The following is an 18,724-nucleotide window of genomic DNA, read 5'->3' as shown; positions in this document are numbered from 1 at the left end:
TTGTAAAGTAAAGTAAACTTTACTTAAAGTAAAACAACCTACCATGTGATGTCTGTGAATGGTATGAAAGAGAAATGCTGAATGCCTTTGTAGGGATCCAGGCTGATCTAAAGATTTGCATTCCAATATAGGCATTCTCATGTGGAGAAGCTAAACTAAAAGCTACCTTATGGCTTGCAGGTTGAAATTAACACATCCTCAATTCAGAGTATCTAATCAGATGCCTGAAAATAAATCAGAGGTTTTTAGTGCCCTTGTGTTCACACTGATGTGGTGAATAAAGACACTTGAAGTTTTGGAAGTGAGCAATCTTGTCATGCCTTTGAACCTACATTCCCTCTGTGTGCTCCTGGGAGAAAAGGGAATTTACAAACAGAACCCCTAGTGTTTTCTTACTTTTTTTAATGCCAGCCACCTGCAGCAGACTGCACAAGAGGAAATCATAATGCACTTTGAAGTATGCTGACTCAAAGTCTAATCCTGTGTTACTGTTCCATTATTTATCATGTCTACAAACCATAGTCATAAATCAGAGCCCCCAGCATGCTGATTACTGCACAAGTGAAGACTAAGTAGCCTGCCCCAGTGTTCCAGCCCTAAGTAATGATTACGTGTCTTGTGCTATGAGAAAAATGATCTAGCTAATCTTAATTCCAAGGCAAATAAGTACAAAACCAAATAAGGTTGATGTTATTCATATTGTCAGATACTTTATTTGTACCAAACAAGATATATTTAGCATCTCCCTTCTCTGTACATTGTCTGGGTTCAGATTTTGTGCTGGCAGCACAGCTTTTTTCTAAATTGGAGGTATAGATACTGTTATTCTCTTCAGTGTATCCTCTTTTTGCAAAACATGAGGAGCCAGGGAGCTCTTAGAAAATTTCTGGACAATATTTGTATAGATACATGAGACAGACATGAACATACAGATATGCACAGGATAATTACATAAGTTTTGTTTTCCTCTTCAGACACACATTCCAATAACTTCAACCTAAAAGACACACGGGACCTTTTTGAAAATATTGACAATATGAGTGACAGGAATGGAGCATCATTCCTTGCCAGCCTTTGCAGTCTTTTAAAAGTCTGAGTGTAAATTCTGTATTTGCCATTCCATAGATTGATTCTATACAGCAACCTTGACTTGTTGACCTCACCAAAATTAATTTATTTATTAAGACAAGAAATTAATGCAAGTGAAGCACTAAATTCCTCTTCAGAGGATGACTCAAACACTTCCCAAATCTGTGTAGCTGGAAACCATCTATTTTTCACTAACAAGTCCATAAGCCCCCTTGTTTTCTTATCATGGGTATTAAACTATCAAATATGGGTATTTATGTCATAGCTGCATGGAAGCAGTTACTGGAAGTGGTATTTGGGTCCAGGTTTTTTTGCAGTAACTACATCCAAGGTGAAAGTTATTGGTCCCAAGAGATTATGGCTGCAATCACTTCCAGAATGAAATCAGAAAAGGTTGCTGGAGGAATTTGGTGAGTTGTGATTGATCAACAGAACTACAAGGCACTCAACAGAAGTTTGAGCACCCCACCCCCAAGTCACCTAACCAGGGAAACAGAAAGCTTTCCCAAATAACCATTCCTCAGTATGAAGCACACCAGGCTTGACGATAAGTTGCTCTTACACAACACTGAGTAGCTATTTTCTTCAAAACACTGAAACTGCCTGATCAGTTATTTAATAAAAGGACTGACTAATGTGTTTACTTTATCAGATACTATGTTGGAGAATCAACTGATGTCCTCTTTGAAAAATGGTTTCACTGTGAAGATCTTGGCACTCAACTAATACCAATAATTCAAGAGTAAGCTTTTTCCTTTGTAAATTTGCAAAAAAATTATTTTGTAGATGTTTGCCAGTCTGTGGTTTATGTCACTAATTTGCTATTTATACTGCATTTTACATAGACTTGTTAAAAATTAATTACTGCTCTATAAATTTTTAATCATGTCTTGTAGGCCCCAAATTCATCAAATCAGATTTAAAAAAAAAAAGAGAAGTCAGGTATTTCACACATCCATCTGGAGCACACTTTTTTGAACTAGTAAACTTAGTAGCACACTGCTTCTAAGTGCAAAAAGAATTGAGTGAAAAATTAACACTGACTAATGCTAGGTTATCAAGGTGAATCACTGAAATGCTTTAAGGCTTCTTTCACTCTTACTTTAATCTAAATATTGTAATTGATATTATTTATGCATGATCAGGATTGTGGCAAATTTGATAGAGAGCTACTTTCTAAGAAACATATGAATGTCATTAACTAATCAATTTGTTAAATGGTTACTAAAGGTGAACAAAGGAAGTTTTTAGTGATATTAATCTTGTAGGACTTTCAGACAAATCCTCTGTCACTAAAATAGATATAGTCTTGCATAGATGTGATAGTAGCTGAGGATTTGGCATATCCATTATCAGCACAAAACTTACTGGCCAGTATTACTGCCTAGTCTTTGTTAACCAACAGAACATAACTTTTTTACTTCTGTTTAAATGTTCATTATTCCAGGTTTTTCAATTCAAGGCAATATAAAACTGGAAAACCAAACCCAGGTAATAACAAATTAATTTCAGAATCAGAACAATTGGTGATACAAGAGCTATGATTCTCACCACATAAAATAAGCATCTATTTTTCTTTCTGGTTGTGTAAATAAAAGTTATTTTTGGGAAGTAATTTCTTTCATTACCCTGACCACAAGGAAATTCCATGTAAATGATTACCAACAGCATCTTGCTTGGTCATGTGATGCCATCATAACCACCTATCAGGTAACTATACTAATGTAAAATGCTAGTATCTCTATCCTTACATGCCTTTCAAGTCCTATACTAACAAAATTTCACTTCTGACAGCCCATAAAGTGATTTTTGCAAGTAGAATTTATACACTTTATACCTATTTGTACTCTACCTACAGCTGTGATTGATTCTTGGGAAACCTAGAGAAAACCAGATGACTTCAGTTCCCATAGGGTCTGATCTGTTTAACATTTTATTGCCATGCTGTCTTGCCACATTTTTTATTTTGTCTCTGTTGTAGATAATGATTACAAATTCCACACTGGAACATATACTCCAGTTGTAACTCCACTTAAATCTGTTGGAAAGAGAGATAGAACAGAGAAAGTGACTTCTAGAAAGCAAAGTTGTAAGTTTTAGCTTTAGGAGTCAGATATTACCAGGCTTTTAACTGACACATGGAAAATCATCATAAGAACAGCAAAAGCTGCCTGTATAATCTCCAGGAGAGCCTGAGATTCCTTCCTGGAGAGTTCCTACACCAGTTAGCCAAATGCTGAGCAGCTCAGTGATTCCCACTGCTCAGCTAGGTTTGTTCTTTCAAATCTCTCTACTGTCTCATCTGTGCAACTGAGGGACATCCTGCACCAACCAAGAAGTGTATGTATGGCTCAGGTGCACTGCACCCTGCTGTGCTGCTCTTGATCTCATGGCCAACTTGACTGTCATCTTCCAGTCACACTCAAAACTTGAATTCCATAGCTCTTGTCACAAGAGAAATTTTAGTTTCCCCTCTCTAAAAGGTTTCTGGAACCAGCTGTCCTTAATCTCCACATCAATTCCTAAACATTTTAAGATTATTGTTATGAATTACTCTAAGAGAGAAAAAAGTTTCAGTGAAACATTACATCCACATCTATCCCATTTCTCAGCTTGATAGTCACCATAAAAAAAAAGTCAATGTCTGCCATCTCAATCAACAACAGAACAAAGCACTTACTGAAATCCTAAAATTGGGTTAAGCTGCTTTCTGCCTGAATATCAATGTAACTAAAAATAGTTTACTAAAACATGGTTGCCAGCATGAAGTTAAGAGAAGATTCTTCTGTATGGGAGAGCAACCTTAAAGCCCTTGCAGTCAGCAAGTGGCAAAGCAGGCAGGAACCCTGCCTGAAAACTTTGCTGAACCAGCTTTAGGCATTGGTTCTTTGACTGCCTGGAGAATATCATTCTCAGGGAAAGGCTCCATGTTTCTTTTAAATAAAATGAGGTTGTCTCCAAGACCTTACTTTTATTTCTATGCACTCTCCAAATCTGTTTTAGTCTGAGCATGTCACCAATGCTCGGGTGTTGGTGGTTTGGTTAGTTTGGGGTTTTCTTTGCATGGGATGTGTGAGAGCTAGGTAGAGCAGGTACTGCCTCACTGTGTGTTCATACAGTGTTTAGCAGAGGAAATATAATTTCAGATGAAGCCTCTAGATGCTGCTGTTATAAAAAAAATACCATATTATGCATAGTATCCTTGTTCAATACAGGAATTTGCAATAAGCACCCCTCACCAGGCTAAGAGTTTATATGTCAGTAACAAGTTAATAATATCAGAAACAAAAGAACATGAAAGGTTTATATTTTTAATATTTTTGCAGAAGATTAGGGCTAAAGAACAAACCTGACAATCAATCAGAAGCTACAATATATCTTTTTGACACTTTTTTTAAAACAAGTAATTCTGAGAAACTGTTAATAAATTTAGTAACAGAAGCTCTTTACTTGTAATTTACCTGGCAGGTTTTCAGCCTGGTGAATAGCCCCCTTTTTCCAATTTTCAGGTTTTGTGGACAATAAGTAACCCAACATCTCAGTGAGGAAAACACCCCACATTTTTAGTTTTTTATAAAAGTTTTAGTTGATAGCTCCTGTAACTCTCAGTGAGACTAACAGTGTTTAAAAAAAGACAAAAACCAAGCAGTTTGATTGAGATAGAAGTAAGCTAGTACCGTGTTTGCTCTGAAGGCATACCCAGCTGATATAAAATTAAAGCTTTGGATTTATTCCCTCAACAGCTCTTTTTTTGTTTGTTTGTTTGTGTTTTTTGTTTTTAAGAAGTAGAGTTCAGCAACCAGCATGACATTTGTAACATCTAACAAGCTACCACCAGTTGCCATGATGTTTCACTCAATGCATATCTCAACATCCTTTGAGCTGGCTTATGCAGAGGATGGAGTTTCAGCCTTTTTTTTTTTCAGTTTCTCTTCTGAAAATCCAGAACTGCTTCAATTTAAAAGTGCCAGCTGAAGCACTCTCAGGTTCTTCTCCACATAAGCCTGAACTAGTTCCTCACCTTCTTAGAGAGAAATGGAATAAAAATTGAGGAAAAACATCCTCAAAGAAATCCTGGATTGCAGCTCACTCTTAGAGGAAAGCTGTAAATGGAATCAATCAAGCTCCAATAGCTCTTAAAAAAACAAAGGGAAAAAAAACCAAACCTAAGTCCAGACCTTTTTGTGATTTATTTATGGTTTCTGGTTTAGCCAAAAGCAGGGAAAGTCCCTCTGAAAGCAGGGCAATCAGAGTATAAGAAGACACAGAAGAAGAGGGGCTCAAAAGCCATCAGGAAAAATAAAATCAGAACTATATATTGCATGCAATCCTTACTTGAGGCATCCTCCCTGGAACTGTTTTGTATTTTATTACTAGGCTCTTTTGTTTCCATGGGCAGATGTAAAGTCTGAGAATACTCTCCCCTTTTTTTATCAAAAAGGGTGAATATTTTTAGGATATAGGCTATACAGGGAACTCTCAAGATGGGCTGGTTTGGGTTACTTGTCATGTTTTTTGACATGAGGAATCATAGGTATCAAAACAAGCCTTTCTACTTTCAGTTGAATCAGCCTGACAGCAAGATTATCCCAATGTAACAATTTCATCCACTTTTCTAGTCAAGAGGACAAGAGATGGTTCAGACAGAAAATCTCAGTTCTAATAAAGAGTGATAGCTAAATATTCTTTGCAGCAGTAACCAGAAGCTCCAAAGCTTTACCTGCCATGCCTGAAATAATCCAGACTACCTTGTGGAGTAATTTGATGGGGAAAACAACTGCAATAAAATTTGTTTCTACAGTTAGGTGTGTTTAGAAATGAACCTCATGAACATTATTGGTATAGGTAGAATGTCAGGAATTTGTTTATCCAAACTACTCTACTTCTAATTATCACTGAAATTTTATTTCCCAAACAAGCTTTATTGTAAGTGAACATTCAGCTATGTAATGTAAAAACCAGTCCTGTAGTGATTTCACTAGAAAAAGTTTCATGGATTTTTGGTGTAACTAGGGTGATTTTTCAGTCTAGATTAAGAATCTTAGTACAGTTAGAATACAGTGCAGTTTTATGTTTGTGATTCAGAGAAAACAAGACCTAAGCAAATGAGCATGAATGAGCATTGAATGAGCATGAAAAAATAAGTATTTTCTTCAGTCAGTGAAGCAGGGGTTACCATAGAGCCTAGGGCATGCTCTGTAAATGTTCTGTGGTCTCAGCAGTGCAATCAAAGAAGTTATAAGGGTAAGCTCAGCACTATAAAATCAGCTTCTGTGTGGTCATCCTCTGTAGCTAATCCAGTGGACCTCCATAGACAATATTTGCTGCTCAGTCTTGTTTCACTGATATATAAAAGCAAACAGATCTTTATTCTTCTATTTTTTTCTTTTTTTCAGTTAACTGGCTAGTGGGCAATGTTAATTCAATTAAAGCTACTTCAGAAAACTAAAAACATGCAGGAAGAAATTCTGTCTGAAGTTATTTTGAAGTTCAAAAGCCATGCTTTTGAACTTCAAATAACTGTATAAATATTTGTGCCTTTCTGTTTTAAGTACATTGAAATAATTCTAAAGATACTATCTCTCTGGGTTTTTTCCCAAATAAGAATGCTAATTTTGAACATAACATTTATTTCTATGTATCTGTTCACAAAATTGACTATTTGGTTCTCTTTACTCTCATCTTGTAGGACTTCCAACACACCTAAATGGATCACTCCTCTTTTATTACATGGTACTTCTTTCTGCTCCAAGTACTTGTATTTAAAAAAAACAGTATATGAGCCTTTAGATATTAAGGACTATGCTATTAAGGACTAACCAATACAGAGACTAAATAATTTTAAACTGTCTAGACCCATCAAAATGGTGCAGTTCCCCACAACACCATCTCTGTAACTTTTATCAACAACATAAATCTTCTCCTTTTCTGTATCATCCTCATTGCTCTCTTCTGGCAAAGATGACCATATAAACACACTATTCATCTTTAGCCTGTCATATGTAATCCTTTAAGTAACTTCCAAGTCATGTTCATGTCTCTCCTGAAGCTGTACCTAAACTGCAAAGGGTATGTAGGTCTGAGCTACTCAGACAGACCAACTTAAGTCAGCAATATTTAATGCAGAAATCAAGTAGGATTACAACATCTGGAGCAGGGCTGCTAACATGTTCCATGTGAAAACTTACTACTGAGTTTTTTTAGTTCCAAACTATCATCCAAGACTCAGGACAGCAGGCTGCACATTCTCTGGAATCAAAAAGTTCCTTAGGCTCTCAGAGCCCAGAGCTGCTAAAGACAACACAAAAAAAAAAAAAAAAAAAAAAAAAAAAAAAAAAAAAAAAAAAAAAAAAAACCAAGAAGTCTTCAGGAAGTAATTCTGCTTCTCCCACAATATTCTCAAGTGAGCCTCCTCATAAGAGGGGCAGAACATAAACTGCAGGCTCTGGGAGCTCTCCTAATGCTTCACCACGTGAACCAAGCCACTACTGGTCTATACATACCTACAGTGGATAATGTACACAATAAACCTATCAGGGCAATAGGAAAAAATGCCTTTAGAGCTGTTTTCCTTTCTGTTCAGACTTTTGTGAAACAAATAAGAAATATCTAAGAGCTATAAAACTCACCAGTTTCACAGCAGGTATGTCCTCTCTAATAAAGTAGCTTCTTTCTTCCTTACATTCTTAAATGCTCCCCAGACAGCAACATCTGAAGCAGACAACTCACTAATGGAGTTTGTCTGACATTTTCACTAGTGTTTCTAAGGCTCTTTAGTGGCAATAGCTCACACATGCTGTAAAAATCCTTGTCTCACCAAGAGAGTGAGGTTTCAACTCTTGTTATAATTAAGTATCCTATTCCCATTCTATGCAAACTGAAGTTACATACAAAGAGGATAAATGAAACACCCTGAGTTATAAAAGGCAGATTCAGAAACAGAATTAAGATTCTTTATGTTAGGATTGGATAAGTGGGCAGCATTTCTCAATACAATTTGTCATTCTTAATTACAATAACCTAGCTAGATCATGAAAAACCTTTAAAAAAATTATGGCCTAAATAGTGACTCTCTTTATTTTTTGTTTGTTTGTTTGTTTAATTTATTCCTTTCCTTCTGGCTGATGACATCTCCTTTTGAAAAAGCTATATTTCTATATTACAAAAATATTTTTCAAAGCTTTTCTCAAACTTCTTCGTTTCAATTAGGAAAAAATAGCTTGTTCAGTTTCTAGCATAGATTTAATGACACAAAGAAAAATCTGCCTAGAAATAATTACATGGACAAGTCATAAATTAGCAGTCATGACAATTCTCAGAACATGCTACAAAAAAAGAATACAGTTACACAGGGAAATGTATGGTTGCACCAAGTGAGTGCTGTATTTTCAACTAAATGCTTCTGCATCTATATTCCACAACGGGGAAATGAACCAATAACCCTCAAAGTAATCAGTCACTCTCAGTGCTTTCACTCTGGATTTTTATATGGACTGGGCTAAAACCAAGATGCCTGAAATTATTTCCCTCATTTCACTGGTTTTATTTGCAGAGGTATGAAAATCATACTAGTCTCATTGACATTTCTGTTAACTTGGAGAATTAAACAGACTTTTTCATAGAAATTAGGTAGGCACATATGGGAAAACACATCCTAGGGAATGTATTTTTATTGGCATTGGCAATTAAATGTGAAATGCTGCAAAACTCTATCACTGGAATTATTTATTATGATATAGTATTGAAGATTTGGAAATGGTGATTAGAAAGTGTGCAGAAATAAATTAATACATAATTTTAAAATAATTTACAAGTAGTCTGGACCATTTTACACTCAGTTAAAGGATGAAAAAACAAAGAGGATTCAGTCACTCCACTTTCAATGATGTCTTCTGCTGCTATAGGGGGAAGCACCCTTTGTAATGGACTGTGTCACATCCTAGCATGGAGATGGGGCCCAGCATGTAGGGACAGACTGAGGCAGCACAGCACCTCAGGGTGGTGGGATAATTAGTAAGAATATATGGGGATTTAAAGATTTGAACCTTGTTCCATCTAGAATGCTGTCTACAAGTGAAGGGTGACACATCACTGAAAGGTACAGTTTTTCATCAAGCCAATATGAAATCTGTTGAGCTTATTTTGACATAGTTCAAGTGCTTTATTGCTCTTTTCCTTCAAACAAATCTTGAGGAAACAAGAGCTATGGGAAAAGCTTGGGGACAGTAGGGCTCAAGAGAATGAGACAGTTTGATTTCTTCACAAAACAGCTTAGGAGCATCACCAGGGAAGGAAAGGGTGGCCTTCCATGTTACATGTGAGTTAAGCAAATCAGCCACATACAATTGGTAGGTCAGTGTCAGTCTTCTTTACCTGCTCTCTTGACTGCATCAGAAACACAGTACTCCCAGCAAGCCCAAATTCTTCTTTAGATAGTCTCTGTTGAGGCTGTAGCTACTTGTACATTCAACTTGCTCTTTTCTAGCAAGCTGTTCTCTCCTTCTTTGCCCAGTTTTATATTCTCAGTCTCAGTACAATTCAGTATTGTTTCACTGAAGTCAAGTTCCTCTAAACCTGTAATTTCCTTTTTTAAAAATTTACAAACTCATTCTGTAAACATGACATTTTTTTCAGCTCAACATGATATCATCACATTGTAATTAAAATCTGAAAAAAGCTATAATCCTGTAAAGAACTGTGATATAAATTTTTAATAGTAATGATCTGCAGAAATGGACTTTAGTATTGAACCTTTAAATGGATGTCTGAAAATGTAAGAAAATATTGGATTTGATGTTTCACATGGTGTTATATTACTTGGAAAAATCTACACAAGACTATTAACTGCCTGGCTTAGAAGTGCCATTTTCTTGCATTTTGCTGGCATATTTTTACTTTTCCCATCATTAAACATGTTGTCTCCTTGTCTCACAGTATTGCTAGAACAGAACTCCAGAAACACAGGCTTGCACTTCCTCAGATACTGTTGAGAGCAAATGTACAGGCTAAACAGAAATATATGCAACAATATCTAAATATAAGCCATTAGCCTGATTAGAAATACTCAGTTCCTTTAGTAGCACCAGGCTTCAACTCTAATATTTGTGGAACTGCAAGAGGTTGGATCCTCTTCATTGTAGCTTGTTAGCTCAAGTTCACAAGCATTAGGACACCTACAGCTTTTGGCATCATGCAAGGGATCAGCATCAGGGTTAAATAAGGACTTAGTCAAGCACTGTATTGATAATGTCACACATCTGTCACCTACCTCATCACCACAGAGCTCTCTCATTTGTTCCGCAGTAACAGATAATCAAGTCATCATAGCAGGTCACACTAAGAGCCTAATTATGCTGTCACTGAGCAAGTGCCATTAACATCAAAGATAGTATTAAGCCAAAACCCCATCACAGGCTACGGCCTAGTGATAAGACAAGTGTCAAAAAACCAGCTCTGAACTAAGGAATTTAAGGTCTAAATAAAGAAAAGCCCACCTTCACTTGAAAGCAAAATAAGCTGTTAGATGGTGGCTGTTTATCACAAGCAAGAAAGGACAGTGCAGCACAGTAAGTGCAGGGTGTGTTGCACTTTACACTGACCCTGAGTAGGCACAGGCCACTCTGTGCTCTTGTGTTGTCCCAGCTGATCAGGGCTACTGGAGTCAGAGATCAGCAGAAAGAGGAAAATAGCAAAATTATGTTTCTGGAGAATAACAGACAGAAGTTAAACTACAAACTTAGACTTATTGTTAGATTTGTGTTGCTCCTTGGTCAAAATATAAACATATATACTTTTGGCTTTCTTTTTTACCCCAAGTTCTTTGCAACTCATGGGGAATATTTACAATTCTCCTTGCATAAAACACGATAATGCCCATCCTTGAGACTCAGCTTTTTGCTATTCATTCTCCAGCATATAAAATCTGAACTTACTTGTCAGCTAGATGCTGGAATTCTTAAACTGTGGAGAAGAAATATTCCCCAAGCTGAGCAGGATACTTACAGCATCTCAGTATTTGTCTCTTATGCTACCAGCTTCCATATGCTTTTTGGTTTTTTTTTAAGCAAAACAAAAAAACCACCACCAAAACCCCATGTACCTCTCACAACCAGGACATGCATTTTAGTAGAAAGCTCTATCAATGGGTAACTTTCTGGTATTCCAAAACTACAATGAACTCTTCTGAATTCAAATAATAAATTTTAATCTCAAAACAAAATAAAACAAAAACAACTGGTAAACACTTCAGCTATTAATAGAACAAAATATTTTAATGTCTTTTGGAGCACTAGTTGCACCGAGTACCTTCTCATAAAATTTCTGATAAATTTTCTTTTCTTTTCCTCCTTTGCTGTGTGTGAACATATATCATAACATTTTAGAGCTTTGTTTTACATCAGTCCCTAGTCAAAAATGCAATTTTCCACTGCAGCCTCATTTGCACATATCCATAATTTAAAGACAAAGTGTGTATGTGTAATTACCTCCAAAGGATGTTTGATGAACCTGTGAAAATTAAGGAAAAAAAAAACCCCAAGCAGTCACATTACAGTGAGAAAAATGAAGTACCAAAACTAAATCACCAAATACCTTTACCCTGCATTTTAGTGTTATCAGACAATATATAGAACATTCAAGAATAGATCATGTTAAAAAATGCTTACAAATTCAGAAAAAATAAATCTAATGTAAAAACTTTATTTTTTCCTTTGGTGCTTCTTAGTTTCTCTGGACAAGTTTGTTTTTCAGTAAAAGTTGTTTTAAATATTTGAGTTAAATAATGTAAAAGTAGGGTTTTTTTTAAAAAAAACCTATTTGTAGAAGAAAGTTTTCAAATAAAAAATGTCTTCTTTTACTACAGATTTCTTCAGATTGCTTTCAGAATTTCCTGAAAGAGACATTGTCAAGAGAAATTATTTTTAAATATATAATTATTTTAGTATCACAAAATCACAGTATAGGTAAGGTTAAGGGACCAGAGTGGGTTAGCAAGTCGAACCTCCCAAAATAATGGAGAAGAAATTTGAATAGCAAAATTTTGTTTCTACCACAAAAGGAGTAGGATCCCACCCAGATTATCTGGAGATGGTTGTACCCAGTGCCTACTGGGATCCCACGAGCAGCAGCAGCATCTTCAGCATGCTGCCATCCCCTGCATACACTGACCCTCCCACATACTGTTCAAAGACTCTGTTCAAAATGGTCTTTAATGAAAAACAGGAATGGTACATTCAGAACACTGCAGAGCAGTGAAATTCAGCATTAGAACAGAACCAAAAGAACATTGCAGAATGAATAACTAATACCTATAAAGAGCTGTTCTATTACTAGCACCAAGACTGAGATTTGGCTGCAGGTTTATTACCACAATACATTTGAGAGCAAACCATCCAGGGAGTTTTTCCAGCATCTGGTTGGCATTACTGCTTGAAATTACTCAATGGGTGTTCCCCCTTGGCATCTCAGAACAAACTACACAGAATCACCAAGGCAATTGCTCTGTCTCTGCACTTCCCTGTGAGCTGGTGAATAAGTAAAGCTCATTTCATATACCAGCAACATGAAGCTTCAATTTTGCCAGCTATACTGCAATTAGTCCTCCAGCTATTTTAAATCCAATTATTTAGGAAGGAGAATTACTGGAAATTAAATCCAGCTACCTAAACCAAAGACACAACACGCTCCAAGAACTCCACAAAAAATACATTGTATTAAATTTTAGGTTGTACTAATCTGTTTGATTCACTGTGGCCAATGTATTTAAAAACAGTGGACACACAGGGGAGAAGAAACATAAAAGCCAGTACTAACTATGTGAGAGATGTAGAATAAACTTATTCTATAGGCCCAAATCCTCTTTTAGAGGGATGTGATATGAGCAAAGGCTCAGAGATGGCACATCATATTTTACCAGTGCAAAAGGTGGTCTGAAAGAGAATGAGGTCTATGCCAGGAAGAACTGGGTACTGTACTGCAAACTGTTTGAATACACAGTTCTGACAACATCTTTGAAGTCATTCCATAAAGACTCACAAATAACATGTGCATCTGGCAATCTCAAAAAGTCTTGATAATGACCATAAGACTGCTTACTATTAAAACTTTTGGCTAGATAGTGTCTGTAAATTGATCCCTCAATTAAAATGTTTGCAAAGACCAAGGGAAGCAAGGGCTATCACTGATAGCCCTCTGTCTTGCTTTCAGATGAACCCCTGAAAGAAACACCTTTCCCACTGAATTCCACTTCTGCTATGGAGCCATTTTCCTTCTCAAGCTGGTTAAATGATCATCGTGGTGAAATAAAACAGAAAAAATCCTTGAGTATGTTTGGAGATAACTTTGAAACAGAGGTAAGGGGGTATCATTTCTCTATTAAAAAAAAGATATTTTTAAAGGTACAGATTATTAGTGCTGTTGTTCAGAATGAATGAATCCAGGTTTGGGATCAATACACAGTCAGCAGACAAAGTTTGCACCCCTGTCTGTGATCCATTGATTTGACTGGCTTAGGGCAGGAGCTTTCTTTTTTCTCTTCATTACTTCCATGTCCAGGATCAACCTGAACTTTGTTTTTGTTCATTTCCTTTGAGATTAAAACAGCTCGTTCATTCCCCAGTCCCTCTCCCCATATTTCCCAAGTCAGAAGGACCAGTGTGATGCAAATCAAGCTTCTTTATGTGTTTGAGCAGCACTCGTGGTCCAAGTCTAATCTGGGTGTGTAAACACGCCTTTTTTTCTCCACCTCCATCTATATAAAATGGAAACAAGGTAAACTGGACAGCAACCAGAGAGCCTGGGCTGCCCTAAAACATTCCACTTCACAGTTTAGTCCAACACAGTCTAGTTTGGGTGTAAATGAAGCTGTCAACATTTGATATCCGTGCTGTACGGGTGATGTTTACAAAACATATTCTTCCCCAGAATTACTTGGAGTCACACTCCAAAGAACCCAATACAGCTGACAGCAAAGTGACAGAGTGTGGGAATGTCAGGAAGAACACAGAGGGGGCAGAAAATGAGAAAGATGAAGTCCTGTCTGCAGCATTTTTAATGTTAATGGAAGAAACTTTTCTACCTCAACAGGCTCTTGACAGGGCCCAGAGCTCATGAGGAGGAAGTGCCTGTTCCAGGAGCAGAAGCAGGAAGCATATAGATGCAAAACTGAGAGTGGGAGGAGGCAGGAGGAGTAGATAAGCAAGGATGCAGAGGAGCATAAGGAGTGGCAGGTGTGACCAGTTCCCTTTTTATCAGTAGGAATCAATATGAGAACACCAAACATAGTGTGAATTTTAATGTCTGTAAAAATAATGTCATCTCCTATGAATATTCTCCTGTAAAAATAGAATGTTTTAAATGCTGTTGGAATATGAATATGGACACTTTGGTCATTTGGATGAAACCATTACTTTTTTTTTTTTTTTTTAGGCTATAGCTTATGGACCAGGAATAACTGAGAAAAGTAAAAAGAATTCAGATATCTGGATATGGCAGCTGGTATGTGGCAATTCACACTTGTTAACTGATGAGTTCATGTTTAAGTTCAGACTGAACAGTAGTAAAGCCTTCTAGCAACAGAAACTGGAATGATTCCCTTCCTTCTCACAGAAAAGATCACCAATAGGCACCACCTTTCAGCTTTAAACTGTAATGAAAAATAACTGTAAAGTGCTGCCACAATAAAAATAGCCTCTTTTTCCTCATCATGTGTGTTGATGACAGAGATACTGGCATCCATCCTTGTTGGGAATTTTAATGCACACTACCTAGGCAATATCCTCTATATATATCAGATCAAGCAATAAAGCAACACCAGCTCTTAGATCTCCTTTGAAACATTTGGCCTCATCCTGAAGTCAAACTGGAATCAAGAAGAACAAGCTAATAAAAAAGTCTGAAAACTTGTTTATATTGACTCAGAATTGCAGGTGATCCAGATGTCCATCATTCAGCTTGCTTCTAGAATGAGCTTGCAACCCAAAGAAAAAGAAAAGCTAATTTTTTACTTACAAAAGCCAGGCTAGCTTGGGAGGCAGATATTTCTATTACTTCCTCTTCTGTTGAAATTCACAGGGACTATCAAATACTAATTAAAGAAGTCATAATCTTGAAGGACATTTGTTTACACTGCAGCTTACATGAGCCTATGGAATCAAGATCTTGTGGCTGGCAAGAACCTGTCTCCCCTGCCTGACAAGATAATAACTAGTGCATTCCAATATGGAGAAACTCAGCAATTTCAGTCAGCCCCCTGCTAACCTGTGACTGGCTCCTCAAGACTTAAAGAACTATGAGGAATCAGAAAAGTAGAAGAGGAGCTTAAACTACTCCAGAAGATTCTCTCTGGAATTTCTGGAGCTGTACCAGCTGCTAGCTTAGATTGGTAGCAGTGTACCCCAAGAATCAGGCAATGGGTTGCTGCTTTGTGATAGTAAACATTGAACAATGAAACATATTTTTATTGATGAAAAGAGTGTTAGACAAGTTCAACTAAATATTTAGCTAGACAGAAACAGAACAGGTTTGCGGTGTTCTTTCAGTAGGAAAGATTTCTGTACATGCAGCATTTTTTTTTTCTGCTGGGGACAGGACATGGAAAATTAAAAGCATTCTTTCCTTTCAGGAGGGCACATCAACTGTTGCCATGGATGGTAAAACCCTGACTCTCTCTGCTGGTGACAGCCTGCTTGTCCGTGCCCAGTCTGTGTGAGTAGAGATGGACAGGGGTTCAGAGCATGATCCCCCTGCTTCCAGCAACATAAATTGTGTGCATTCAATGCACACCATGTTGGGCATCACTGGTGCAGAAACACAGCATCTGTGAATGCAGGATTTGCAATAGCCTCTGTTATTTCTCAGGGCAAAAGTGTTATCAGGAGGAAAAGCCAGACATTCATTCTAGTTCACCTCTTATGATAAAAGCTGGAGAAAATAAAAGGAAATAAGAATAAATAAAAGGAAAAAAGAAAATTAAAAACAAATAAAAGAAGCACCACCAGGAAAATGCAACATGGAAAGACCATGGATAAAGATTTATTGCCCAAAACTACCCACTGGCACTCACTCACAACAGATGCTAGAAGCATCAGACCAGGCTTAATCAATATCAATGCAGGAAGATTTGGGGTTCAGGCTAAGAGCACAGCTCTCTTCCTGGAGTAGGATGCACACAGCTGTTTCATAACCTTGTCACTTATGATACCCATAAAGGAAAATAGCTTCCAGAATGGAAAGGAAGAGCTAGAGCATGGCTAAAGCTCATGGAGAAAGTGCCCACTCCTTTTCAATATCATCCATGTTTCATTTATTGGTTTAAATGTGTGTGATTTCCCTCTGTACACATGGCACCATCTCTCTTTCAATTCTTCCAGGTACTGCTGGAAAAGAGCAGAAGACTGTGTTGCTCTCTGCATCGCTCAGGATCCAAAACGCAAGCAGCCTTATAAATAACTCCTGGGTCAGCTGGCTTTGAGGATAACCAAGTTGTAACCTACCTATCTTAATTATCTTTTACTCAGAATGCCTGGAAATTTCAATACTCTAACACAATGATTAAGTGGAGTCAAGTGCTGTGCCCAATTAAAACTTTTTTCCCCAAGTAGTTAAAGCTTTAGCAAAATTTATAATCAGTATTTTTTTTTAAGATCTAGTGTTTTGTTTGATTTCATCTAAAAGGAAATGACAAAATATCCAGGTAGCAGGATTACTTACCTAATAATACATGATGCTATCTAGATTAAACTAGAGTCCCTTGAAATGCAAGTCTCTGCCACAAGATGTAGAAAAGGAGATGTTGCACTCCTTAGGTAAAAGGCTGGATGCTGTGCACATGCTACTCTGAACATAGCACTGCAGTGGGACTAAACAGGAGCACCTGGGTCATGGGTGTGCTCCTGTGCAGCAGAATTCTCAAGTCAAATTCACCTTTAGAGGTATGCTAGGGGATAAGAGAATAGAATAATTCTTATAATCAGTTTCTATTAACTGCTTCTTTTTTTTGAACAATGAAGTTTCTTGAAGAAATAATAAATGTCAAATTATATTTTGCTGCTTTTCTTCCAAGAACTCTGCAGAAAAGTTGTTGTTTGGGTTTTGGTTTTATTTAATTGTTCTTCACATTGTCATCAGAAAACAGGTTGCTTAGATACCTGCAGGTGTTATCAATTAAATATTTGAGAAAGCAGAAATTACTGATTCCTGATTTTTTTTTTAAATTCTAATTAAGTTCAGAAAAATATTTGTTTCATCTATCACCTACAAAGCTCATTAAACTGAGATGTCATATGTGTTTTATTGAAGTGTTCATTCTTCTCGTGAGAAAGACACAGATGCCTTGGCTTTAATCTCTAATTTGTATTTAACATCAGCAGATTTTCTAGCAAAGCATACAGCAAAACTCTGCTTCATCCTCCTGATAACAGGGGGCCTAATTTGAAAAACGGAATCCAGTCCTTAAGGCTGTTATAAGTGTGAGCTGTCACACAAAAAAAGGAGCTGTATCATTCCCTTTGAACAAAGGTGTCATTTTTTCTGATTACCATTGGTACTGATGTGTTTATGTGTCTGCAGAATTGACTACTCGAGTGAACATCTATGATTGAGGGATCTAGGGTACCAAAGTGTTATATTTTTAGTCCAGCAGTGACAGGGTAATCACAGAAATATTTCCATATTTCACACTGAATGCTAAGTGAGTAAAACACAGCAACATGTAAAACACCATCCAGATTAGCCAGCAGCTCTTCATCCACCCAGAGACACTGAAAACCATGGAACGTCCAGAATAAAAGTTAAGGCATCTCCAGATTAGATACCTCCCGTGATATCCACTCATACTTGTGATGCCTTTTACAACAACTTGTGCTTGAGGACCTAAATTCTGTCCAAGTCACATACTAGGTGCCAGACCAGGAGTGCTAAGCCAGAGCTTCATCATCCTCAGTTTTGCCACAGCCCACAGTCAGAAACCAGGATTTAATAAGTAATTTCTATTGAGGAGCTTCTGTCTTCTAAGAACTGGGTAAGAAGTGTTAAGGCCCATAAGTATGGAAAATAATCAGGATCAAAACAGCAGGAGAGGATTTATGAAAACAGTGAAATACCAAGTACCAAGATAAAAGAATTTTGTTTTCTAGATATATTCTCTTTTGAGAATTATTTCTGTTGTTTCAGTGTCAAATTTCCTTCCCTTTCAATTTAATAGTTATTTGTGGCCAGAGTACAAATGGGAGCACAGAGAATACTTGTCATTTACTCCTTCCAAGGTGCTTAACCACTGTGATTCAGAAACCTGTAACTTCCCTTTTCCCAGGTTTTCAAATAGATCCAGAAGCAGGATCTATTTGAAAACCTGGGCAGGCAGTGAATAATTTTCAACTGCTTTGCTCTTCCTCCATAAAATATCTGTTCCAAACTGCCCCAACAATGGTACATTTGTATTTAGATGCACACGTGCTACTCTGCCCACAAGGAAGTTTTCCACATGCAAATCTGGTTCCTGGAGCCCTCTTAGCTGTTCTTTTTGTGTATGTGCAGTCAGCTGAGCAGATACTACAGCACCAAAGATGTTGGGATCAAGGTGGAGACTCCAGTGCTAGTCTTGCCTCAGAGAAAGATTTGAGGCTGAGGTCAGTGGCAA

At 37.1% G+C, this 18,724-nt stretch overlaps 1 protein-coding gene across 1 annotated transcript in view; it reads left to right on the top strand.

The window, feature by feature from the left end:
• The window catches only part of HAAO (3-hydroxyanthranilate 3,4-dioxygenase), a 32,929-nt gene extending 15,550 nt beyond the window's left edge, over nucleotides 1-17,379 (top strand). Inside the window, exons 5-10 of the mRNA XM_009091129.4 lie at nucleotides 1,742-1,831; nucleotides 2,537-2,580; nucleotides 13,294-13,439; nucleotides 14,515-14,583; nucleotides 15,710-15,792; nucleotides 16,458-17,379. Of these exons, the coding sequence (XP_009089377.2) occupies nucleotides 1,742-1,831; nucleotides 2,537-2,580; nucleotides 13,294-13,439; nucleotides 14,515-14,583; nucleotides 15,710-15,792; nucleotides 16,458-16,536 (511 nt within the window). The 3' untranslated portion in view covers nucleotides 16,537-17,379. The remainder of the gene's footprint in view (nucleotides 1-1,741; nucleotides 1,832-2,536; nucleotides 2,581-13,293; nucleotides 13,440-14,514; nucleotides 14,584-15,709; nucleotides 15,793-16,457) is intronic.
• The last annotated feature ends 1,345 nt before the right edge of the window (nucleotides 17,380-18,724 follow it).

This window comes from Serinus canaria, chromosome 3 (assembly GCF_022539315.1).
Source record: "Serinus canaria isolate serCan28SL12 chromosome 3, serCan2020, whole genome shotgun sequence".
Lineage (NCBI taxonomy): Eukaryota > Metazoa > Chordata > Aves > Passeriformes > Fringillidae > Serinus > Serinus canaria.
This window is presented reverse-complemented; position numbering and strand designations above follow the sequence as displayed.